General features: G+C 55.6%; 1 protein-coding gene and 1 long non-coding RNA gene across 7 annotated transcripts in view; one reads left to right on the plus strand and one right to left on the minus strand.

Annotated features, from left to right (window-relative positions):
• The window catches only part of LOC112814440 (soluble calcium-activated nucleotidase 1), a 30,985-nt gene that overhangs the window by 614 nt on the left and 5,746 nt on the right, over positions 1-24,625 (plus strand). Inside the window, exons 1-4 of one of the 5 annotated variants that reach the window (XM_073886033.1) lie at positions 3,669-4,225; positions 9,774-10,426; positions 12,330-12,533; positions 23,942-24,022. In XM_073886033.1, the coding sequence (XP_073742134.1) occupies positions 4,191-4,225; positions 9,774-10,426; positions 12,330-12,533; positions 23,942-24,022 (973 nt within the window). In that variant the 5' untranslated portion in view covers positions 3,669-4,190. Of the gene's footprint in view, positions 1-3,668; positions 4,226-7,858; positions 8,317-9,773; positions 10,427-12,329; positions 12,534-13,428; positions 14,209-22,357; positions 22,517-23,941; positions 24,023-24,625 lie in introns of those variants that run through there. The other 4 variants (XM_025860002.2, XM_073886035.1, XM_073886034.1 and 1 more) reach the window with 4 other exon arrangements.
• LOC141371320 (uncharacterized) lies at positions 17,137-22,275 on the minus strand. Of its 2 annotated transcripts, none has more exons than XR_012376191.1 (4): positions 22,184-22,275; positions 19,883-20,306; positions 19,068-19,241; positions 17,137-18,737 (listed from the first exon to the last, which is right to left on the minus strand). It is a non-coding gene; the product is annotated as an uncharacterized lncRNA (long non-coding RNA). The 2 variants fall into 2 exon arrangements; XR_012376190.1 differs by having other exon boundaries at positions 19,068-19,244.

A 24,625-nucleotide genomic window follows, 5' to 3' on the forward strand; every position in this document is an offset into this window, starting at 1 on the left:
CCCCCCTCCGACTAGCGTGGGACACCTCCCCCCTCCGACTAGCGTGGGACACCTCCCCCCTCCGACTAGCGTGGGACACCTCCCCCCTCTGACTAGCGTGGGACTCCCACTCCTCTGACTAGCGTGGGACACCTCCCCCCTCCGACTAGCGTGGGACACCTCCCCCCTCCGACTAGCATGGGACAACTTTGGACCCTGGAGGACTCCTTTTCCTGGCTCACTGGGACAGCTGTCCCAGAGTCCAGTCCCTTCCTGCCCACCCCCCACCATGATTTTAGTACCCCTTCTATGACGCCGGGTCTCTCTCCCATTAGGGAGCCCTCCCCTCTCAGTCTGGTACTTTGTCACACCTGCAGCAGGCCAGCCTCCCCCAACCCAGGCCTCACTTTCCTTCCTGTGGCACCCCGACCGTCCACCCTCCTCCTGCTCCTCCATCTGGCCTGATGCCCTCGTCCCTGGGTTGTGGCGCCTCCTCCGCCATCCCTGTTGCTTGGTGCCTTCCCTTTGCCCCGTGTGTCTCCAGGCTTGGCGGGCCCCCGGGACTCACAGTCACTCTCCTGTCTGCCAGGTCCAGCTTTCTCCCAGGCACCTTAGTGTCCCCGGGAAACCACCGTCTCTTAGCACACCAGCCTCCCTTGTCACTGTTGCCCCAGAGCGCATGCTTGACGGCTTTCCCTAGCACGTTTTCCACAAAGCATAGGTTTGGGACCATGCGTCTGCTGATGGCAGCTGCGTCTTGCTGGCTCCTCAGTGTAAGGACCAAAACTTGGCAAAAGCATAGGGTCACAGGAGGGTCCGTGAAGAGGAAGCAGGTGCTGCAGCCTCTCCTTCCTCTCCCTTTTTGGAGCTCTATGGGACAGATTCCCCCCACCCCCACCCCGCCGCGAGCTCCCAGCCCCACCCCACAGGCCTCTGAGCAGGACAGTCCAGCCTGGACCTGAGGGCTCAGCGGCCAGCGGCGTCCCAGGGCCCCTCCCTGACGGCCTCAATCAGCCTTCTATTCTGGCCCCCAGGGCCCCACTGAAAGATACATTGACGGGCCAGTCTTCTCCCCTCTGGACTGGGGCGGGTGTCTCACCCTGGGCGGGGTGGGGTGGGGGAGGGGGAAGGACGCCCGTGAAGCGTGCGTTTGTTCAGGCGGTGGCCTGGAGACTGAGCAGTCTTGGTGTGCTCACTGGACCTGATCATAGAAGTCGTGTTACGCCCCAGGGCGGTGGAGAAAGTCCTAGACTTGCAAGTGTATAGGAGCCACTTTGTGTCCCCTATGGTCCCTCAGTCAAGGTGTCCATCTGAGCATTTGATGCCTTCTGTAGCTAAAGCCTTCTTCCCCCTAAAACTGTACCGTATCTGTGGTTCCTGCCACACTTCCACGGCCACAGCCAGGTAGTGGATGTGTTGGTTTCAGCAGTTGGTGCAACTGTGCACCTCATCTGCCCTGCTTCCTGAGCCACAGAGGTGATGCGGACAGACCTGGAGTGTGACAGGAGCAGGCCTCCCTTTTGTGGCGTGCCCCCCCCCATTCCCTGTGTGTGGCTTCTGGGGTGGGCTTGGGCAGGCTCACAAGTACCCAGCCCCTTTCATCTGAGTCTTAAGACCCTCACGGCAGCCGTCTGGAGTCGCTATGCAGATACCTGAGTGTTTCCTCTTTCAAAAACAGCATCTCAGATCTGAGACAGCAGTCCAGCGTCCTGAAATGGATCAGCACCGTGACAGGGATGTCATTTCTGTATCGTGTAGACCTTTGTGGAATGGTACCTGGGACACTGGAGGGAAAATTTAACAAGTGCTCGTTTCCTTTCACTAATACTCTGGACTGTGGCTTTAGGACTTTAATGTGGATTTTCCTTCTCATGAGACCAAGACAATTATTTAGACAAAAACATCCTGATAATAGGGAAATCTGGGAAGATGTTCAGTTTTTCTTTTTGTCCATGTTTCTTTTGACTCCTGCTTGTTCATCGGTAACAAGTGCAGTCATTACCTGGAACTCACAGCTTGGGGTTCCCAAGCAGAGTGCCGCTGCGTCCATGTTCACCCGGGGACATGCCGTGGGGAACGAGGCATCACGCAGACCCTGAGTGACAGTGTGGAAGTGTCAGATCCCAGTGCATCCAGAATGGCTGCAGGGGGTCCTGCCGGGCTGTGTGCGTGGGCTCGGCCCTGGGGAAAACAGGACAGAGGATGGGTTCGGGCAGGTGCAACCCCACTGATTTGGGTGGATGGTGGAATTTTTATTGCATCCCCTTATTTTCACGCTCTCTGGAAAACAACCCTGATAATGGGGAGTGTTGTTTGGGACGTGGCTTTCGACTGGAAGGGTAACTTTTTGCTGAAAGTCCCCCTGATGTATAATCTTGACGCTACAACTTCACACACAGCCCTCCTGTGATGTAATAAGTGCAAACAGTGCCGGGCTCTGGAGCTGTGCCGCCCACGCTGTGGATGGAGCTGTGCGTGGGCGGTCCAGCCCCTGGGAAAGCTGGACATCCTTTCCCTGTCTCCATTCTGTGGTTGGCAGAATAACAGCCCCCCCAAGATGTCCACGTCCTAACCCCCAGAACCTGCAAGTATGTGACATGGCAAGGGGGGGGCAGATGGAAGGAAGGGTCCTCATCAGCTGACCTTGAACTAGGAAGTGCATCCTGGATTATCTAGGTGGGCCCAGTGTAATCATGGCTAGTGGAAGTAGAAAACGGAGGCAGAAGAGCAGGGGTGGGGGTAGCAGAAAGACGCAGGACGCGATGTTGCTGCTTGGAAGGTGAAGAGGGGCTGCAAGTCAAGCAACGCCCACACTTCTAGAAGCAGGAGCCGTCCAGGAGGAGGGTTCTCTGTGGGAGCCCCTGATTTTAGCCCAGTGGGGCCCATCAGACTTCCGTCCTGCAGGGCTGTGAGTGTGTGGTGTCAGGCCGCCGCATCTGCGCAGAGTGCTCACAGCAGTAATAGAAACCCCACTTCTCTCAGGTGCTTAGCTTATAAACAAAACACAGCTGAAAAAGAAGGTATCCTGAGCTGCGTTCAACTTGCTTCAGGAAGCGGTCATGAGTACCTGCTGTATGCAGAGTAAGGGGGTGGGAGGTGTGGAGTCTCAGCCGTTAAGGAAACTGCTGTCTGGGAGGAGGACCTCAGTTAGTCCCTGAAGGACAGACTTGGCTAGTGTGACTTGTTCCTTCCTGGTTTCCTTCTGCTTCTCACCCCCGTCCAAATTCAAAATGAAATTTTCAAGTACAATACAGCCTTGGTGAGTCCAAAGCGGGAGAAGGCCTTGAATTGGGTAACGTTTTCTCAGAGCCTGGCCCGCAGTGGGTGTTTGATGTTCGCTCCCCTGAGACACACCCACACTCTTGGAGACTCTGAAGCCCAGGGCCTCTGTGTCACTCTGTGTCACTCTGACGAGCGCAGGGTCAATGGCTGAGCTCTTTGCTCTCCAGCCAGGAAGTGCACGTAGGCAGAAAGCAGAGTGGGGACTGTGACCTGCCTGCCGTCTGGACATGAGCTCTGGAGGACCGTTCAGTTCACAGACCGCGGTGGGGAAGGGGGGGGGCAGCCGCTGTGCGGGACAGGGGGGGCCGGAGGGGCCCAGGCACAGTCTGAGGGGGGAGGCAGAGGAGGCCTCCTTATCTCAGTGCTGCGCTCTTGCTTCCTGCCCCTCCTAGATCCTGAAAGGGAGGAGTTTTGCTCTAGCAGCTGCAGTTAAACCTGTTTGTTCTGCCACCTGCCACATACCTGAAGGAAGAGGAGAAGGAGAGCCTCTAGGCTGTGGGCTGTGTCGGGAATGGCTGCCACCTTTCATTCGAGCCTTCTGTAGAGTCCTGTGGTGGGTCTAAGGATGGCCCGAGAAGGTAGGGGTGGCCGCTCCCTCCAAGGGCCAGGACAGGAGCGTCTCCCTGGCAGTGCCAGTCCCCTTGGAGTCCAGGCACCCGCTTGGGAGTGGAAAGACACAGGGTTACACCTTGCTGTTTCAGGCCTGTGTTGTAAGGAAGTACTAGTGAAAGAAACCAGAAATGTAGGGGTGTCGGTGAGCCATTCTTAACACCTGTCTGAAAAAGAGGGGGTGGGGAAGGCAGTTGGGCCTGGAGCAGCCTGGGTGGTGGTGGTTCCTCTGGGTGACTCTTTCCAGGGACCTTGCCCTGCAGTGTGGCTTGCGCAGGAGAAAGGAAGCCAGCAGGGGTGCAGTCCCCGGGGGATTCTGAATGGGAGAGACCTGGTTGCAGGCCCACCTGGACAGGTGGGTGTGGCCAGCCAAAGAACCCGTGACGTTTTACCATAGCAGCTTGGTTCTAATTTTTCTGGAGATACAAAGTCAGCCCATTAGGCTGCAGGTGGTGGGACCGACCACCTTCTTGTCACAATGCAGCAAGTATTTAAACTGCTTAGAGCTTTCGGGGGTGTGGGCAAGGGCAGAGCTTCACACGGGCCCCTCTTCTGGGAGCAGCTTTGTCCATTTGGCACTCACCTTCACTGGTACATTTCAGTTGGTGCTCATGGCTGGAAGTTTGGGGGCGGGGGATTGGTTTTGTTTTTGTTTTTATATAAAAACACAAGCTCTCGTTCTGCACAAGACAGGCAGCTCACCGTCATCTGGGTGTGAGCCAGCCTGGGGTTGTGGAGAACAAATGGAAAGGCATCTGATTTTATTCTACGAAATGAAAGTAATTTGTAGGATCTTAACGGAGGGATGAAGATCAAGGTTGGGTATTGATGCAAAGAGAGATGATTCCAGTGGCAAATATGATTTTCTGGAAGGCAGAGTTCCACTACCACTGGAAGTGGTCATTCTCTTATTAACAAAAGGTGACGGAGCCCCCGGTGCTCTGCCTGTTGGTTAGGTCTTGGGAACCAACCTAACAAGACAGAGCCCCTGCCCTCCAGGAGCTCAGAGTCGAGCAGGGCTGATGGTGACAGTACGGTGCGGTCCGCACTGTGACAGAGCCCCGTCCCAGAAGAGGGGGCACAAAGGACAGTGTGTGAGGAGGTGCGTTTGTTCCCAGGGCTGCCGTGGCAAGTTCCCACAAACATGGAGGCTGGAGACCACACACATGTGTTCTGTCATAGTGCCGAGGCCAGAGATCCACTATTCATGTCACTGGGCTGAAATCAAGGAGTCAGCAGGGTTGTGCTCCCTCCGAAGACTCTAGGGGACAATCTGTCTTTGTCTCTTCCAGCTTCTGGGGGCTCCAGGCCCTTCTGGGCTGTGACCACATCACTCCCCTCTCGTCCTTCCTGGTCACTTGGCCTCTTCTGTCATGGTCTAATGTCCCTCTGCTTTCCTTTTATAAGGACACTCAGGGTTGCATCTAGGGCTCCCCTGGATCATCTTCCCATCTCAAGATCCTTAATTAAGTCACATCTGCAAAGTCTTTATAGACATATAAGGGGACACTCAGGTTTAGGGGTGAGGCCTGGACACCTTTGGGTATCCACAGGAGGGAAGCTCACTGGTCGGGGAGGGAGTCCTTCACCATAGATACAGGGCAGGAGGGGAAAGGGACAGCAGAAGTATCACTATGGTGGCACAGCCAGGGACTTCCGGATGGTTCTGTGTGGTCAGAGAGATCGTCTTCCCAGGTGGGAGAAGCATCACGCACAGGGGCTTGGCTGTGAGCTACGGAATTGTAAAAAGCCCAGCACAGGGGGGCGGGGCGGGGGGAGCTGAGGAGTTTGTCCTTTAGTGGGACAGCTTTGGGATCTGGCAAAGAACTTTGATCCAGATTCACTTTTTAGAAAAATCATTCTATCAGTTGTGCAGAGAATGGATTTGAGAGGGTCTAGACCAGGGACCTGCACACTTTTTCTGTGGAGGGACAGGTAGTCCATATGTTCAGCTTCGCGGGCTGTAGAGTCCTTCACATTGCTGCCATGCTCAGTGCTTACAGGATGGGCCAGCCCCTTCTCCTCGGGTTTACTTACAAAGCTGGGCCCTCCGGGCAGGTGGGCAGAGGTGCTAGTGACGTGATGAGGGTAGCAGGCGACAAGAGCAGGCCATCTGTGCCGCGTCCTGCAGCATCTGACTCAGCTGGCTGCGCGGCTCTGGGAAGTCGGCGCTGTTCTGTCACAACTCACATGCGAAGGAGCTGAGGCCCAGAGATACAGCTGGAGCAGCCGGTGAATGGCCTAGTGCCGGATGGACCCGGATGGTCTAACTCGCCAGGAGGCCACGGTGAGGTGGGACCCAAATCCGGAGCCGGGGTACAGACCAGACCAGTAAGGGCTCCTGGCACCTGCTGGGTTATGAGGAGGCAAGAACGTGACCCAGCTGTTCCCTGGGATGCCTTCTGAGGTCTGGGAGTGCCCTCGAGTGGCCAGTAAATCCCGGAGGGAGCCTGTTCGGGTGCCTGCAGGCAGACGAGGAGGCTCCGCAGCTGGGCCTGCTGGGCCCGGAACTCAGGGGACAGATGCGGGCTAGGAAGGCATGGGGAGCCCTCACTGTGTAGTGGTTGTGCCCCTGGCGACGGAGATCATCTCAGGGAAGAGTCAGAAGAGGTGGGTGGCAGGGAAGGACCCGCAGCCTCGGGGGCTGAGGAGAGAGGAGGAAGAGGACCTGGGGGGTGTCACTGTGCAGTCGCATAGTCCCTGCTGGCAGGAGGTTTAGCTGTGGGACACGGAGCATCCTGGAGGGACCGAGGGCTGGTTGCTCTTCCAGGGTGAGGAGGGCCAGGGAGGGACCAAGGTGTCACAGGGTTGGGAGGGGTTCTCTCTCCATTTATTCAGAATCGGGGCTTCACCATTGCTCTTCACGGTGGTGAGGGATGGGAATGGACCAAGGTGTCGGGTTGGGGGTGGTTCTCTGTTCACTCGCGGATAATCACTCATCTACAATATTTATTGGGTGCTTTCAGCATACCTGAGAGTATAATCTGGAGATCAGATGGCCACTCGGGTGGCAGATTTGGACAGGTATGTAGAAGGTGAAGGAACCAGAAAAGCAGGCATAGCTGAACTGTCCCCAAGCAGCAGGATGGGGGGCTCTTTTTCCCCGGAGCGCCTGGACCAGGGCCAGTCAGCCTGATGCACGGGAGGTGTGACCCTAGGGGCTCCACCCTCGGTCCCCACATCATCTGTGGGAAGCCAGCGGGCAGGAGTTGTGACGAGATGACCAGTGGCAGGATGACGACTCAGGAATGGAGAGGGGGCAGACCAGGGTCAGTAGGACGACACATCACAATGGTGACACCAGGCTACCACTCGGTGTGACAGCCGGGGGGGGGTCCAGATGCAGGGCTGTGGATTTGCAGTCCCCGGGGTGGGGCCCGGGGCTGGAGCTGACGGGCTGTTGAAGGTGTGGGCGTATTTGTCATACCTTCGGCAAAGGTGTGCGGAGTTTCCACTGTTGGCCCCGCCGTGGGCCCCTGGGGAGTAAGCTCGCAGTGGACCAGTCCCTGCCCTGTGGCGCTAAGGCAGAGCTGAAGTAGTTACGTAAGTTGCAGAGGGCGGTGAAGAGAAGGAGCAGGCTGCCATGCTGGGGAGTGAGCAGGCACGTGGGGGTCGGCCCCGAGCGAGCAGCCAAGTCTTCCTGAGGGACATCCAGAAAAGAAAGTGAGGCAGCCGGACAGGGGTGCATGAGGGCCGCAGGGGTGGTCTGCCGCAGAGGAGCCGGCTCAGAGGGGCGAGGTCCCGGCAGGGGCCCCATAGTGGCGAGGGTTTACTCCTATAGACGTGGTTTGATCTGCTTGCGTGGATAGCAGGGGTCGCTGGCTGTTGGGGGGCAAGTAGGTCGGCAGGGAGGGGCGTGGCAGCAGGTGGGTGCGGTGGAGAGGGGGTGACCGAATCGACAGGCCTGCTGTCAGAGCAGCTGCTGTGGAAGGACGGGGGTGGGGGGGGCATGCCTAGGGTCCTCAAGGTGCTCGTGGTTCAGAATTTTTGGTCGCAGTATAATCTCGCACAGAAAAGGGCATCTCCCAGGGTTTCAGTGAAAGTTTTGCCCCTGGGCACCTGCAAATGTGGAGGCTCCCCCATCACCAGCACTATTCCTGAGGGAGGAGTTGGGGGTGAGGAGGTGTGGGGAGAGGGAGTAAGACTTACTTGGCAATCGTAACTTCTGAATGCGTTAGGAATCCAGGCAGAATTTGGAATAGGAGGTGAGATGTAGGAGTTGAGAGCTCAGTGGCCACGTCATGCGGGAGATGGACGCCGGGTGGCTTGGGCCCAGCTGTGGTTTGTGAAGGCCTGGGGTTGGGCGCAGCAGAGGAGGGGCAGCGGCTGGAACCCCTGTTTCCCAGCCGAGAAGGCTCAGCCACCAGCTCTGTGACCACAACGGAGCCACTTCCTGGGAAGGAGGGAGCCCTCGCCCAGGAAGGGAGCCTGGGACCAGCACCTGAGGTGAGAAGCGGGAGAGCTTCCCGAGCCTGCCCCCCGACCCCCAGTCATGGCACCCTCCTGGTGCCTTGCTCGCTCCTTAGAGGGCCCTTTTCAGCACCTGACCCTATGGTCAAAACCTAAACATCTGTCCAAAAGCAAGAGAAGGGAAGGGCTGGCGTCCACGTGGAACCGTTGCCATGTTTTTCCACCCTCGGTGCCAGCGGCCTGTGGTGTGGACAGGAGCTCCTCAGTGGCCCCCACAGGCAAGCTGCATGGACTGGGGTGCAGGGGAGGGGCCTGGGTGGTGTGGAGCTGCCTGGTCCTCGCCAGCCGCCTGGCAGTGAGAGGAGCGTCTGCCCCTGACGTCCCGCTGTTGGTTGGCAGGAGGCAGAAATGCCCCCGTGGTCCAGCCAGGGGACTGTCTTAGGCCTGGACAGACTGAGTGACAGCTCAAGCCAGAGCCTGAGAGCCGCAGCCCAGGGCTGATGCTCTGCTGATTCTGCTCCCCCAGCTTGGCAGCTGCCCTGAGACAAATGCTGGCCTGGCGCCGCTGTGGCCACGCCGACCAGGCTGCGTGGTCTACGCTGGGGACGTGAGTGGGGGGCAGGTGGTGCAAAACTGAACTTCCCAGCCACCGCCGCCCAGCTGTGGTGCTGCACCTCGGGAGCGGGGCCAGGGGCCCAGGCCAAGCTAGGCCCAGGTGAGGCCAGCCGTCCTTGGGGGCCGGTGTGCTGATGCTGGGCTCCAGGCCGTGAGGGCCAGCCAGACACTGCATTAATAGAAGGGCGCCAGAGGACAGACTTTGTCAAGAACAGAAGTATTTCCATTTAGCTTAAATCTGTTTTATACTTATATTAGTATTACAGAAACTTAGCCCAGGAGGAAGTCAGGACTCACTGGGTGACCATGCATCTGCTCTGTGCACTGTCCTAGGAGCACAGGACACAGTTGAGCGCACCGATAGCTACGTAGCGTGATGTTGCAGGGGTGGCAGATGCTGAGGAAGGTGATAAATGGGGGTGCTGTTGGGAGCAGAGCCCTCAGGGAGAGCTTCTCAAATGAGGTGACATTTGATGAGCGTACACATCTGGACCCTCTCTGCTGCCCTGTCCTGTCCAGACCCCAGTCCTGTCCAGACCCACTCCCTCCCTCACCTGCAGCTGCTCCCTCTTTCTGAGCTGGTAAAGCACCAGCCTACGCAGAACTTGCCCTCACTGAGCTTTCTATCTTGCCATTTGAGACAGAGGAGATGGAATAATTTTGCTTTGGAAAGACTTCTCATTCTGCTGAGTAAGAGTAAATAAAGATATTGCTAGAATCAAGGTTTAATTAAGCCAAGGAGGTAATAATGGCCACAAAGTAGTGGCCATGCCATTCTGGGTAAGGCAGCCTTCAGGCCGTGCTGCACCTTCAAGTAATTAGAAAGCCACTGTGCTTTGCAGGTCGCTGACCCCTGTCCTCTCTGTCTGGGTGCCCAGGTCCCGCCTGCCCTTCAGTCTGATGCCCGTCCAGCCCTCCAACCACCTGGAATGGAATGAGCCTATGCACTCCCTCCGGATAAGTGTGGGGGGCCTTCCGGTGCTGGCGTCCATGACCAAGGCAGCAGACCCCCGCTTCCGCCCCCGCTGGAAAGTGATCCTGCCGTCCTTTGTGGGCGCTGCCGTCCTCTGGCTGCTGTACTCCCACCGCCCACCCCCAGGCAGGCCCCCCGCACCCAACGCCCACAACTGGAGGCTCAGCCAGGCACCTGCTGACCAGTACAATGACACCTACCCCCTGTCTGCCCCCCAGAGGACGCCGGGCGGGACTCGGTACCGAATCGCGGTTATTGCTGACTTGGACACAGAATCTAGAGCCCAAGAGGAAAATACCTGGTTCAGTTACCTGAAGAAGGGCTACTTGACCCTGTCAGACAGTGGGGACAAGGTGGCCGTGGAGTGGGACAAAGGCCACGGGGTCCTGGAGTCCCACCTAGCTGAAAAGGGGCGGGGCATGGAGCTGTCTGAGCTGATCGTCTTCAACGGGAGACTCTACTCTGTGGACGACCGGACAGGGGTCATCTACCAGATCGAGGGCACCAAAGCCGTGCCGTGGGTGATTCTCTCCGATGGCGATGGAACCGTGGGAAAAGGTAAGTCGGGCCCTCTCCGTCTCCCGGCTTTGGCCGGGGTGTTGGGGGACGGGTTTGGGTTGACTGTCTGCCAGTTTGGTTTGCACACATGTGTGGTAAAGCATTCACACGACCAGGAGGAGGGACCACCAGGTAGAGCCACTCCCTCCTGCTTCTGACCCATGGCCGCCCCACCCCAGGGCCAGCCTCACACCAGTCGTCTCTACAGTAGGAGCTTGTTCCTAGAAGACTGGCCGGGAAGCGGGTCCTTTCCAGGACAAGTTTGTGGGCTCTGTCCACTGCTGCTCTCGGCGCTCCTGGGAACGAGTCCCTTCTTATATCTTCAAAGGTGTCTTCAGAGCACGCGGGAATGACAGCCCCCAAGTGTCTTACCTTTAAAGCCATGGTGTCAGATTGCTCCCATTTTGAACTGAGACTTTATTGAAAAGGTAAACGTAGTCAGTTCAGCACTCCTTTTTGAAAACACAGCAGCAGGAGGGTCTGTGCGTGAGTGGCAGTGACCACCCGAGTGGGATCCGAGCTTGGAAATCCTCTGTGACCCACTGCTCTGCCGTGTGCTGGAAAGGAGTTACGGCTTTCAGGCAGCGGGGAGCACAGAGCTCCAAGGGGGAGCCACTCGGAAGGGGCAGGGAGGCACTGGACGTGGTTGCGGGGAGCTGACAAAAGCCTCCGTGCTTGCCCCCGCTCCCCGGGGGGGTGGGGGTGTCTGCACCCTCCAGGAAGCTAAATGCTGCAGGCCTCTCTCAGATCAGAAAAGCCACTAGCTGGGCCTGGGGGACACACGCTGTCTGCCAGCCCTCCCCGCAGTGAGAAAACCCCTTCAGTGCTTGCCCAAGCCTGGGGCAATGGGCAGGGCGCTATCTGGACCAAGTTTCAGAGAAGATACTGTTTGCCCACTTCCTGCCTTAGTCTGTCAGCATTTATGGGCGGCCATTGTAGTTCTGTTCTTCCCCGTTGGATCAGGAAGAAAGCAGAGCCTTGGGTTGTCCTGTGGTCGGGTCATCAGAAAGGATGGAAGGCCTGATAATGGAGAGGGTCTTTTCTCAAAAGTGACCCGGGGAAGCTGGCGAGGCCCCTGGGACCACAGGAACTCAGCAGGTCCCTCCGGAGCCACCTGCAGAGAAGCATTCTGCAGGCTGCTGTCATTTCTCGAGGCAGGCTGCAGCTCTGGGTCCTCAGGACCAGCAAGAAGCTTGCAAAACATCTGGGAAAGCAAGCACAATTTAGAACACAGGGTGCAGGGGGATAGCATCCCACCCAGCCTGAGTGCACTGCAGCCTTCAAATTGGGCTCACAGCAAATAAACCTAAGACGATAAATGCACTGATCGGAGCAGACTGTCTGAGCCCCCGCCAGCCCCTCTTAGCTCCGGCTACTGGCGCTTCCCCTGCTCTCAGTGGGCGCCAGGCACGGTTGTGAGGAACTGCTCTCTGCCGTAATAATAACCCCAAGTGCTTCCTCTTGCCCTGGGTTGGAGGTGATCCTGAGGTTGGGGCATACAGCTTGAGAAACAGAGCTTGGGGATCAGAGGAGATTGACAAGTGGCCGGCTGGGCCTTTGGGAGTGGGGGCTTAGGTGAGGTGCCAGCAGCAGGAGCCATTTGAATCAGTTTGGGAAAGGCTGTTCCAGCAGAGGGTTCCTGGATCGAGTGGCCAAAGAGAATGTGACCGGTCCTAGAGGGTGGGGGGGGGGAATAGAAGGCGGAGGGAGGTGCCCAGCTGCTGACCCTCTGAGAATGGAGCCCAGAGCCAGGCTGTCCTGCCCCCCGCCCTCTCATCATTGCCTCACGGGAGACCCATCATGGGTGACCTCTGATGCCCAAGGCTGCTGGACCCCACAGGAACCTGGGGAGCCGAGGGGTGGCTGTCATCTCAGGCACGCCCCCTTGTCTCCTTGTCCCCAGGCTTCAAAGCCGAGTGGCTGGCTGTGAAGGACGAGCATCTGTATGTGGGTGGCCTGGGCAAGGAGTGGACCACCAGCACGGGGGAAGTGATGAACGAAAACCCAGAGTGGGTGAAGGTGGTGGGCAGCAGAGGCAGCGTGGACCACGAGAACTGGGTGTCCAGCTATAACGCTCTGCGGGCCGCAGCAGGGATCCAGCCTCCAGGTAAGGGACTGGCCCCGCCTGGGGGGTCATCGGACAGATGATGGTGTGCTGCGCGTGCGCTTCCTCCGAGCGTTTGCTTCAAACCACAGCAGTGTCGTTTCGGGCTCAGTTTTGATGATTTCTGTCTGTGATGGCTGCTCCCAGCAGGCCAGTGGCTTCTGGGGACAAGTGAGCCATTTGCTCTTCCTTCACTCGCCCCGACACATTGCCTCCCGCCGTCTCAGACTGCAGCCCCCTCCTGCCTGAGCTCTCTGGCTGTTCCCTGAGGGCAGGGCCTGGGCCTCGCCCCTGACCCAGTAGAAGCAAGGTGGACAGGGCTTGGGCTCTTCGCCTCGCCTTCCAGGAGTTGTCGGGGTTTGTGGTGGGGAGTCGTGGTGCTCGGAGCGGCCAGGCAGCTCTGGGCTTGGGGAGCATGACGCTGAGGACGTTGCTTCGCCCTCCAGATAGGGGGTATGCTACTTCCTTTTCAACTTCAAGGCAGCCTCTCCCCTGAGCCCGATCTCTGCCTCACCAACCAGACCCGCTTGTTTATCTCGCTCCCTTCCCCCGGCCCCGCCCTCCGTGTTCCTTAGCACCAAGGAAGCGGAAATGCAGACAGAACTCCCGGCCGCAGGTGACCAGAGATGGGGTGCCAGGGCCGGGACGGCCTGTGTGGTCTTTGTCGCCCTGGGTAATCGAGAACGAGGACAGGTGGAGAGGCCCGTAGGACAGAGGATCGAACGGGGACGCCGCCCCGGTGGACAGGACCGGCCACCTCGCGGCATCGGCAGCGGGAAGCCCGTGCGGGGAAGGAGGCCCTGCAGGCGCTCGGTCCTGCCCGCACCCAGTCGGCGGCGGGGTGGGGCGGGGCCCACCGGGTGGTCTGGTGACCTGTGGGTCTGTCGTGTGTCCCCAGGCTACCTCATTCACGAGTCTGCCTGCTGGAGCGACACGCTGCAGCGATGGTTCTTCCTGCCGCGCCGGGCCAGCCACGAGCAGTACAGTGAGAAGGATGACGAGCGCAAGGGCACCAACCTGCTCCTGAGCGCCGCCCAGGACTTTGGCGACATCTCCGTCAGCCGCGTGGGGGACGTGGTCCCCACACACGGCTTCTCCTCCTTCAAGTTCATCCCCAACACTGACGACCAGATCATCGTGGCCCTCAAGTCTGAGGAGGACAGGGGCCGGATCGCCACCTACATCATGGCCTTCACGCTGGACGGGCGCTTCCTACTGCCAGAGACCAAGATCGGCAACGTGAAATACGAAGGAATAGAGTTCGTTTAAATTTACGAAACTCAAACTGGCAAGGCCCAGACGTGGACAGGTTTTCAGCTCCATCAGGACTCGAATTTTATAAAAACCAGAGGACTGCACTTTTCTTTGGTGTTTAGTTTTGCTTTTTTTTTTTTTTTTTCCTTTTCAAAACTCCGAGGTGTGTGCCTGATTCAGGGAGTTCAGCCCAGGGGTGCCTGGAGCGGCGGAGCCCGGAGTCCTCAGAGCTGGGAAAGGGGCCTGGTCCTGGCGGGGCCTGGACCCGTGTGTGCGCTGCCATCTGGTGGTGGGAGCTGGTCCCTGCAGGCATCCTAAGCTGGGACCCCTCCTTTGTAACCCGGCCTTGCCCTTCTTCCATCCGACCTTCCTTTCTCCTCTTTCTGTTTATTCTTCCATTCAATAAATGTTTCTTGAGCTCCTACTATGTGTCAAGCACTGTGCTCCCTCTGGGAACAAAACAGCGAGTCTGAAGTGGACCTGCCCGTCAGGAACTCCCAGGCCACCTCCTTTTCTTCCTTCTTCGTCAACTTCGTGCATTAAATCCACTTCTCCAAGTTCCTGGAAAAGAATCTGTCTCCACTGCAGAGAATTACAGGGCTGTGTGGGTGAGGGCAGGCCTCCAGGGACGCATCTGCCCCAATTCTGCAGGAAAGGACACGAGCCTGCTCGTTTGTCCTCAGCCTCACATCAGACCGTCTCCACTTCATGTGACTTGCTCGTTTTTCCCTTCAGGAAAATTCTTTGGCCATGCAGCACTTTGAAGTTGTAATTATTAACTTACTTTAATTAAACCAATTTCCTTTCTCGGAATCACCAAATCTGATCACACAGAGCAGAGTCCCATAGTTAACTTCATTTCCAGTGGTGGAGGAGATTGGAATTAAGTTCTGACAGTTGGTAAGACAAGTTTTTAAGCGTTTCCAAGTCCTTGGTCAAAGGACGCAAAGGTAAAATGTTGCTTTTTATGAGCAACTCTCAGAAGTTGTCATGCCTTTAAAGACTTCCGCAAATGATTATCTTACTTCCTGACCCAAGTGGCACCCTACATTCTGCCACGCCTGCCCTGGGTCCTGGGCGCTGGGCTCTGTCCTCCGGGGTTAGCAAGGACGCCCACCTGGCCCGATGGCTTCTGTCCCTTGACCTTTTATTCCCCTTCTCCAGGGAGCTTTGAAGTCTTCTCTCGAAACTTCGCACAAACGCTGCTTGTCTGCACCCCTGGGCCTCTTCTCCATGCTCCAGGGCAAAGGTAGAGGGTTTAGGACAGGTCAGCCAGGACTGGAGCCAAGAAGGGCCCCACCAGCAGCCCACAGCACCCCTCTCCTGAAGTTCCCTGTCCCCTCAGGAGGATGTGGGGTGCTGTGATGGCCCTTCCAGGGCCATCAGACTTCTCTCACAGACTCTAATACACCTGCTAGGAAGGAACCCAGTGAGGATCCCTTTTGCGCTGCTGTGTTTCTCCCACTATAAAACATCTAGCAAAAGAATGTGACACGTTTCTCTGGAACTGGGCTCCTGCTGGACATAGGCTGGAAGGCCCGAGTCTTTTCTGACTTTGCCTGGCTGGGCTTCCCGACCCACTTCCTTGATAAATGTCACTGATGTTGGGGCTGTGAGTTTTTAAGACACAGGTGAAGTGAGGAAGGTCGGAGGACTTGGGACAGTCACTCAGTTGAGACCTGTCAACCACGGCCTAGGTGCCCCGAAGAGCATTCTCACCATCAGTGATTTTCGAATCTTTTAAAGCTAGACATTTTTTTGTTTCTCTGTCTGCTGCTGTCAGCATAATGATTGTGTTCCTTCCAACTGGAGCCATTGTTTTGTAAACAATAAAGTGCCAGAGGGGACTGTGTGTTCTCTTTGTCGCCTGGTCTGTGTCGGCTGGAGGCCAAGGGCCTGCGCAGCTCACGGAAGGGTGCGCTCTGTCCTTCTGTTCGGGGTCTGGGGTCTGACATGCCATGGGAGTTCATGGGACAGGCACCATCGCAGACGGGGAAAGCCTTTTCTGGAAAATGAATCATCCAGTCCCGACTTTTCCTAAATCTGAAGAAGCGCTTTTGGTCATGATGGTTAAGAAAATGACTGTGAAGTCACTCGCAGGCACCAGTCCTGGCCCTGACACTGGTGCTGTGTGACCTGGGACAGCTTATCTAGCTTCTCTGTCCTTTGTATTCCTCATCTGTAAAGGGAAGATGCTGGCGTGAGTAGCCCCTAATGCTTAGTTTGTGTGCACTTGCCCGCTCTGTGGAGCGCTCCGGATGATTGGGTGATGAGGAGGATCCCAGGAAAGAGGTCTAGACCCGTTAGGGCTTCGTTAGTATGACTGTGAAGCTGCAGGGATGAGACCATTCCCAAGGGCGTGCAGGACCCTAGGAAGCTCTACATCAAAGCCGCAGGAGCACTGGAAAGGGAGGGGCCGATGAAGAAGAGAGGCCTGAACTGGCTTAGGAGGAACGTGATGTCTTAAAGCCAAGTGTGCCCGCAGTCCCTTTTGTCTCTTCAGACCCTCCCTTCCCCTTCTCCTCCCTGCCCTGCTCTGGTCCCCAGAGACCGACCTGAGTGAGCCTCACCTGTGCCCTCTGTGAAGATCCTGACTGGCAGGACGGAGGAGCATGAGCTGGGGGGTCCCCGATTCCCTCCCGCAGGGTTGCCTCCGGCACGATCTCACGAGGCAGGTCCCTCTGCTCTCAGCCGACGCTCCAGTGACTGCTCCCTGCCCTCATCCCTCTGGCCTGAGAGTGGTCCGAGCTCCAGATACCACTCTACCCCTTGTGGTGTCCCTACTCCTGCTCACTCACACCTTGTAAGTAGCCCCTTTCTTAAAGCCTCCTTAGTGACCCCAATTTGGAGCCATCTGTTTCCTGCTGGGAGCCTAACCGATCAAATACCGCGGCGAGGTCAAGTAAGAAGGTCTGGAAGTATCTGTGGACTGAGCAACAAGGAGGACCTGGTGTTCTTGGCAGTCCTCGTGAGAACAGTTCCAGGAGAGCCGTGAGGGAGGTGCCAGAGTGTGTCAGCCTGGGGTGGGACCAGACAGGGAGTTGCCAGTGGAGGAGCAAGGAACTGAAAACCAGCCCTCAGCCCTCTGAGAAGCCATGAGCCTCTGGACTCACACAGGTGGTGACTTTGGCCCACACGGTACTCTTCATCTGTACAGCACATAACTGATCAGCAAAAGAAAACTCCCAAAAACCACACTGGAACTAAGTGAAAAAAAGTGACATTAATTTCTTCCCAAATGTTAATCCTGTCATGTGCACTTTAAATTGGTAAGTTTCAAAGTAAAATTGTACCTTAATAAAATTGTTAAAAAGATCTAAATAAAACAAAAATAAAATGCCTTCACACAAAATTCTGAGCACAGACGGTTTTACTGGTGAATTGTACCAAAGATTTAAAGAAGAAATTATACCAAGCCCACACAAAATCTTCCATGATTTTGGACACTTCCCAACTCATTTTATGGGGGCATCACCATCCTGATACCAAAACCAGACAAATATATTACAAAAAAAGAAAAATCTAGACCAGTATCCCTCATGAACATAGATGCAAAAATCTTTGGCAAAAGTTTAGATGGTTGAATCCAGCTGTATATAAAAGTGAAAATAATTCATGAGAAAGTGTGATTTACTCCGGGAATGCAAGGTTGGTTTAATATTCTAAAACCAACGTAATCCACTGCATTGACAGACTAAGAAGGAAAAACCATATGATCATCTCCAAAGATATAGAAAAAACATTTGACAACATTCACTACCCATTCATGGTTTTAAAAACAAGCAAACAAAACTCTTAAGCAAACTAGGCAAAAAAGGAACATCTCTAACCTGATAAAGGGCATCTGCAAAAAACCTACAGCTAATGTCATACTTTGTGCTGAAAGCCTGAATGTTTTCCTCATACGTCTGAGAACAAGGCAAGAATGGCCACTTTCACCACTTCCCCCCCACCATTTAACTTCTTATAGTGAAATCGTTTTAAACCACACAGACGTAAAACTTAGATAGTATAGCTCTGTTCCCTTCATGCAGCCCTCTCTGGTGCTAACACCTTACAGTTACCACGACTGTAAGCACAGTGATCAGGCCCAGGAAACTGACATTGCTCTCATCGCCTTTATTCACAATCGTCTGATGGGATGTCCCAGACAGTGCAATTAGCCAAGGAAAAGAAAGTCATTCAGACTGGAAGAGAAAGCGTAAAACTGTCTTTATTTGCCAATGACAAGATTGACTAGATAGAAAAGCCTAAGAAATCTTCAAAAAAATAGCTACCAGAACTAACAGTTGAGTTTAGCAAAGCTAAAGGATGCACAGTGCCCATACAGAACTAAGTTATTTCTGTGTAGCCACAGTAAAAAATTGGAAACTGTGAAATAGATATAAATAGTTACATATAAACATGTGCGAGATCTATAGACTGAAACTGCAAAACACGGATGAGATCAAAGCCCAAATAAGTGGAACAATATACTGTCTTGATGGATGAGAATACTCAATTTTGAGATGGAAAAAGTCAAAGGACTTCTACTGTCTGGCTTCTGGACTTAATATATATTAAGCTATAAGCAATCGAAGCTGTTATATTGGCAGGACAATAGACCTGTAAATCAAAGGAACACAAAAGAGTCCATAAATAGGCCCATATGTGTGTGGTCCGTGGATTTTGGGCCAAGGTGCCAGAGTAGTATAGTGGGGGAAAAGATTGTCTTTGCGTAAGTGGTGTTGGGACAAGTCTTACCTCTATGGAAGCAAATGATTGAAACCCTTAACTCCCACCATTCACAAAATTACCTCAGAGTAGATCCTAGAACTAAATGCAAGAGCTAACACTACAAAACTCCAGAAGACAGCAGACCTTTGGGCCAGGCAGAGACTTCTTCAACATGACACCAAAAGAATGAGACTTTGAGCTTCATCTAGATTTGAAACCTTCATTCTTCAGAAGACGCTGTTAAGATGAAAAGGCATGAAAAGATAAAAGCAAAATTTGTAGATCCTATCTGCTAAAGGACTTGCATCCAGAGTATGTAAAGAATGTGTACAACTCAGTAATAAGACAAACAGCCCGATTTAAAATGTGCCTAGGATCTAAATAGGCACTTCACCAAAGAGGATGTACGAGTGACAAGCAAGCGTGTGAGGAGATGCTCAACAGCATTAGCCATTAACACCACAATGAGACCCCACTGCGTACCCACCAGAGTGGATACAGTTAAAAAGACTGGCAACACCAAGTATTGGTGAGGATTTAGAGTGGCTGGGACTCTCAGACAGTTACCAGTAGAGATGCAGAATGGCCAGGCCACTGTGGGAAACAGTTTGATAGTTTCTTAAAAAGTTAAACATCTAGGGGCGCCTGGATGGCTCAGTCGGTTAAGCGTCCGACTCTTGATCTCAGCTCAGGTCTTGATCTCAGAGTTGTCAGTTCAGGCCCCACACTGGGCATTGGAACCTACTTAAAAAAAAAAAAAGTTAAACATCTGTCATATGACCAGGTAACCCTATCCCTAGGTATTTTACACAAAAGAAAGCAAAGCTTGTGTTCACACCAAGTCTGCTCCCCAAATGGTCCTAAGAGCTTTATTCATAACAGTCACAACCTGGGAATGTCCCAAATGCCCGTCAGTGCAGAAATGCATAAGCAAACTATAGTCCGTCCATGGGGTGGCGGCGGCTAGAACAGAGAACCAAAAATGAACCAGTTACTGGTATTTGCAGTGACATGAGTGAATCTCAAAAGCAAAAGCATCGTGCTAAGTAAAAGGAGCCAGATACAAAACATTACATATTGTATGTTTCTATTTATACGAAAACACACAAAGCAGATAGGTGGTTGCCAGGGATGAGGACCGACTGCAAAGGGGCTTAAGGGCACTTTTGGGGTGATGAAAATGTTCTGTACATCATGGTTGTGGTCATGGTTGCTGTCCATATACCTTTGTCAAAACTCATTCAATCTATGCATTTTATTGTATGTAGATTGTATCTCCAGCCATTTTTTTAAAAAGAGAAGTATAGGTTTGAATCCCAGCTCCTTCCCTTGCAGCTGGATAACTGGGCCGATGTTGCCTCTCTGCCCCTCTGTCTTCTCACCTACAAGGGGGTTAGGAAGAGTAGCTGCTTCCCATCGGGGTTTGAGTATCATGCATGTGGACGGGCCGTGGCAGTGCATGGCTGCATGGATGTTGGGCAAGGGGGTGGGGTAGCCTACCAGCTAGCTGAGCGTTCTCTCCTGCCTCGGTGGCAGTGGCTTCCTGGTGACAGCAACATTGTGCACACCATCACAGCCGGGTCCAGGCATCCGTGGTGTCCGGGGCTTTCAGGCTCCTTCTCAGAACTGAGAGGAGCGGGGCATCCCAAGTGCCGGTTCCATGGTCCCCTTTGTGGAAAGCCCCGGGGGAGCAGGTACTCTGATTCCACGAAGAGGCCTCAATCTTATATTTTACTCCCTTCAACTCGAAGGACTTCCCAGGACTGTGGGGCTAAAGATTCAGCATCTTGAGTTGTAAACTTGCCACTGTGAACATTAATAAAAGGGAAACTGGGTTAGAATGGAGCGGGGCGGCCAGCAGGGAGAGCTCTCCCAGCCAGTGCCTGTTGCCCACTGCAGACCCAGCAGGAAGAGAGCACCTTGCACCTGGACCCCACTTGACTACCCCACCTGGTGGAAGGAAGGTTTCTTCCTCCCCCTGCAACAGCCCAGCCAGTGAGACACCCCCATGCTTCTAACTCCCAGTTTACTCCAGGGGGCTTTCTGTCTCTAACAATGCCCCCTTCTCTCTATAGAAGAGCCTCCTCTTTGTTTGGTGGACCTGCCTGTGGTTCTGCCATTGGTTGCTTATTCCAGGTTGCAATTCTCTGCTCTTCCTGAATAAACTGATTTTTGCTGGTAGGATAACTGGCAGTTTTATTTGTAAAGCTAACGCCACCAACACCTCCCAAAGGACTTCCTTTGTCTCCTTTCCCTGACAGGCAATTTGTTTGGGCGGAACTCCGTGGAAACTATGTGAAGGAAGGTTCCGGAGGTTCTGTGCCAACAAACCTGAAGCTCCTTGATCTGGATGGGATTTTAAAACTCACCACGGTCTCTTTTGCCAGCACTGTTTCCAGATGCTTCTCCTCCTGGATACCTACGGTTTCTTTGGAGGGAGCTAGATGAACCATGCCACTCCCTAAAACCTTACGTCTCGGGCAGATAGCCATTAAATGCTTGACCTCGGGGCTCAGTCCCTGGGACCACAGGCTGCCAGGGAGAAAGTGTGTCTCTGCCGGTGGCTCTCAGCCCTGGCTGCACATGGCAGCCACCTGGAAGGCTTTAAAATGCCCATGAATGTCCCCACCCCAGAGATGGAGACTGAGTGGACCTTGGCATCGGGAGTTGGTAAAATTCCCACGTGCTTCTCATGTGCAGACCAGGTTGAGAGCCGCAAGGCTAAAGAGACCTGGGGACATTCCAAGGGACAGCTCTCATCCAGAACCTTGGGATGCAGGTGACCAAAACAATAGAGGGCGTTGATTGCCTCGTTTAACCGCAAATCCCAGAACTTGACCTTGACTTCAGGCCAGCTGGAGCCAGGGGCTCAGACCACGGCGTCAGGACCTCCTGCCTCCATGTCCTGACTCTGCCCAAATGCCCCCTAGAGGGTCCCTCCAAGAGCCCGAAGCTGACTGTCGCCACACTGGCTGCCATCACGGCTCCTCCCTGACACTATCCCTGTGGCAAGGGGCCTGCAGGGCTCTGAGCTGTCAGTTCTGGGTCCAACTCTGGGGGAGCCTGGGGTCCTCAGAGCACAGCATGGGAGTGAGAGAGGGTGCTTCCCCAAGGGAGAACCGTGGGTGCCGCCTCCTCTTGGAGGCCAGGGATGGCTGGAAGCGGGGCTGGACACTTTACAGCCACTCCAGAGGCTTTGTCCCCTGCCCCGCCGGGGGTGAGATGCTGGGAGAACAGCCGGTGTTGGGGGTGGGTGGCATCCTCTGCTGGTGGCCAGCGCAGGCTCTGGGGGTCACTGCTGCGCGTGGGGCCCAGCTCTTCCCATTGCTGGCTGCATACCTGAGCATCTTGTCTCATGTTTCAGGGCCTCCCTCCCACTGTCAGGGGGACGACTCTGTGTGGCCTCGCAGAGGGGGGCCTCTCTGGGAGGTCAGGCATGCCAAGCACTCAGAGCCAGGCAGACTCATAATGAGCAGCCACCCCGGCGGCATCCCCCCTGCTGGCAGTGTGCCAGACCCAGGACACGGCTCAGAGCATTCAACGGGAGCCCACAGTCACACCGGCAGGTGCAGACCCTGCCTGTCTGTGCCTACCCTCACTCTGCCTGCCGCTGTCCCCCCGCTTCCCCTCTCTGCCCTCCCCCAACGCCAGCCCTGGGGGCCCGTGCAGCTTAGATCGTTTACGTTCCCGTGTAGCTGTTGGCCGTCTTGCTGTGGTTATGGTCAGCTACGCTGCCTGCCTCGGGCCACTGCCACCCCGACATCCGCAGTCAGAGCTGAGGGGCGGGGGGGGGGGGGGGGCCCAGGGAGCCTTGTTGGCAGCCAATCGCAGAAGAAACCCAAGTCAGGTGGTTTCTAGAAATCGAAACTAGACTGTTTTCTCTGGTATTTCCTGGGACCAGCCTGACCACACTTCATACTGGGAGGGTTTTCTGGGTTGGAGGACAGGCCACAGAGGGATCCTGCAGTGGGAAGCTGAGAGACTCCAGGGCAGCCGTCAGTAGTTGCCTCAGGCAGGTAAGCTCATGCCTTTTGCTCTCAGGTGGGTGTCCCTCTCTCTACCCAATGTCACCTAGTGGGTATAATCTCCCTGTTTGTACCCAACTGGGGATCTGGTGCTCTTCCTCAGCCCAGGGACCATCATTGCTGCTCCCAGATCCATAGGGTCTCTATATGTACAGTTGCCCAGGTTGCTCACTGCACAAGGACGAAGGGGCAAGCAGGCTTGGAATTCAGCCCAGTACACTCTCCCCAGTTTGTGCATTTCGGCCCAGGCCTATGCCTGTCCAAAGGAAGAGTATCTTTTTCTAATTTGCAAAAGGCACCAAATGAGCCAGGATCAGGCAGCCCTATCCCAACTTCTGATACAAGGGAGTCGGTCTACAACAGGTGGCCATGACCACCCCAAGGGCAGCCACATTTGGGTACAATATACCAGGTGCATGATTGGCCATTGTTAATGCAGACCTGGGGTGCTGCCTTGGGGCCACCAGGCCCTGACCCGTAGGGGTGCCCACAACAGCTGCCTCGTGCTCTACTTGCTGGGCCTCGGAGTGGTGCAGGGGCCACGGGATTCTCATGAGCCGGAGAGGCAATGACTGACTTCTCCACCTTCAGGACATGGCGGGGACAGCAGGCGGGGAGCAGGTTGGGGATGAAGACGAAAAGCAAGCCCAAATAATTCTAGAGAAGCAAGAACTCCAGGCAGAAGTTGGAAGAGCTGGGCCTCCCCATGCCCCCTGTGCTCCCCCCAGGCTGACTGTGTGGCCTTGGTGGCCCCAGCTCATCAGAGCTTCTGTTTCTTGGGGACACTGATCTCAGGCAGACCCCCACCCAGCCCCCCGCTCAGCATTCCCTCCCTACCCTGCTCCCCAAGCCCCTACCCAGCTGCAGAGTCAGCCCTGGTCCCCCTCCTCCCTGCTCCCAGCCACCTCCTCTGGCCCTCTCTGTCACTCCTGCCTGGCTTTCTGTGGCCTCCTGATGTGTCCCCTCCCTTCGGGGGCTCACAGATGGCTCTCCAGGCCCTCCCACGGGGGTCCAACTGCCTGAAGATAAAGCCCCCCCCACACACACACACCCAGGCCTCTCCTGATCTGGGCCTCGCTCGCATGCCTCCGACTCCTCCCTCCACTGCTCCCACCCAACCCCACCGCTGGCCATGCCGAGGGCTGGTTTTCTGAGATGGACTTTTGTTCCCACTGTCTTGCTGCTTAGAGACCTCCCCCAGGTCCCCTCCCCTTTGGGGAAGTCTTAGTCCTCCTTGGAGGACCACGCCCCAGACAGGTGGGGGACCCCTGTCACACTCACAGCTCAGAGGAGCAGGGACTGTGCCTGTCTGCTGTCCTCCACACGTAGGGCCTAAAGGGTCCTGGACACTCAGGGGCCTAGTCCCCAGGGTTGTCCAGCTCTGCCGTCTGATTCTGCTGCTTCCTTCTGTCGCAGGACGACGGCCTCCCCTCCCAGGAGAGGCCATGGCCATCCCACTGCTCCTCTGGATGTGGCTGCTGGTTGCAGGGACTCAAGGTGAGTGGCACCCCAGGAATGCTGAAAGCGGCGGTCTGAGAAGCTGCCGCTCCCCGTTCTGTGGCCTTGACCCTCGCAGAAAATCGAGGCAACGTTTAGCCCGGGTCTTCTCTCCTGCTTGAAGCCCTGGTTATCCTAAGTGATGGTGGCTTATAGGTTCTGGGGGGATACCAAAGGATTCTCCATTTCATCGATGGGAACCAGAGGGACTGAGCGTAGGAGCCCATCAGACAGGCCAAGTGCGGGGGGCGGGAGGGTCATGAGTCAGGGCCCTTCCATACAGTCAGACTTCCAGAGTTCCAGACGCCGGTCCTCATTCTCTCTGCCCTTCGGGCTCAGGAGGCCCTTCCTTGTCCTGGTGACCTCATGGAGGCTGGCTACTCCCCCAGCTGAGAACTGCCCTCCAGCATGGCCCCCAGCTCCTTCCTGACCCTGTCCCAGAACAATCCCACTTTCTCTGTACACCCGGCTCATTCTGCTGGTGTTTCTGGGGGTCCCTGGGCCTGCTACTCCAGGACTTCCGCCCCAGGCCTCCCAGCGGTCCTTGCTGTGATGCGCACGGTGCGCCGCAAGCCCCAGACACCCTCAGGTGGGGTCAGCGTG

The sequence above is a fragment of the Callorhinus ursinus genome, unplaced genomic scaffold, assembly GCF_003265705.2.
Source record: "Callorhinus ursinus isolate GAN/ISIS: 27379988/994484 unplaced genomic scaffold, GSC_fseal_2.0 scaffold68, whole genome shotgun sequence".
NCBI lineage: Eukaryota > Metazoa > Chordata > Mammalia > Carnivora > Otariidae > Callorhinus > Callorhinus ursinus.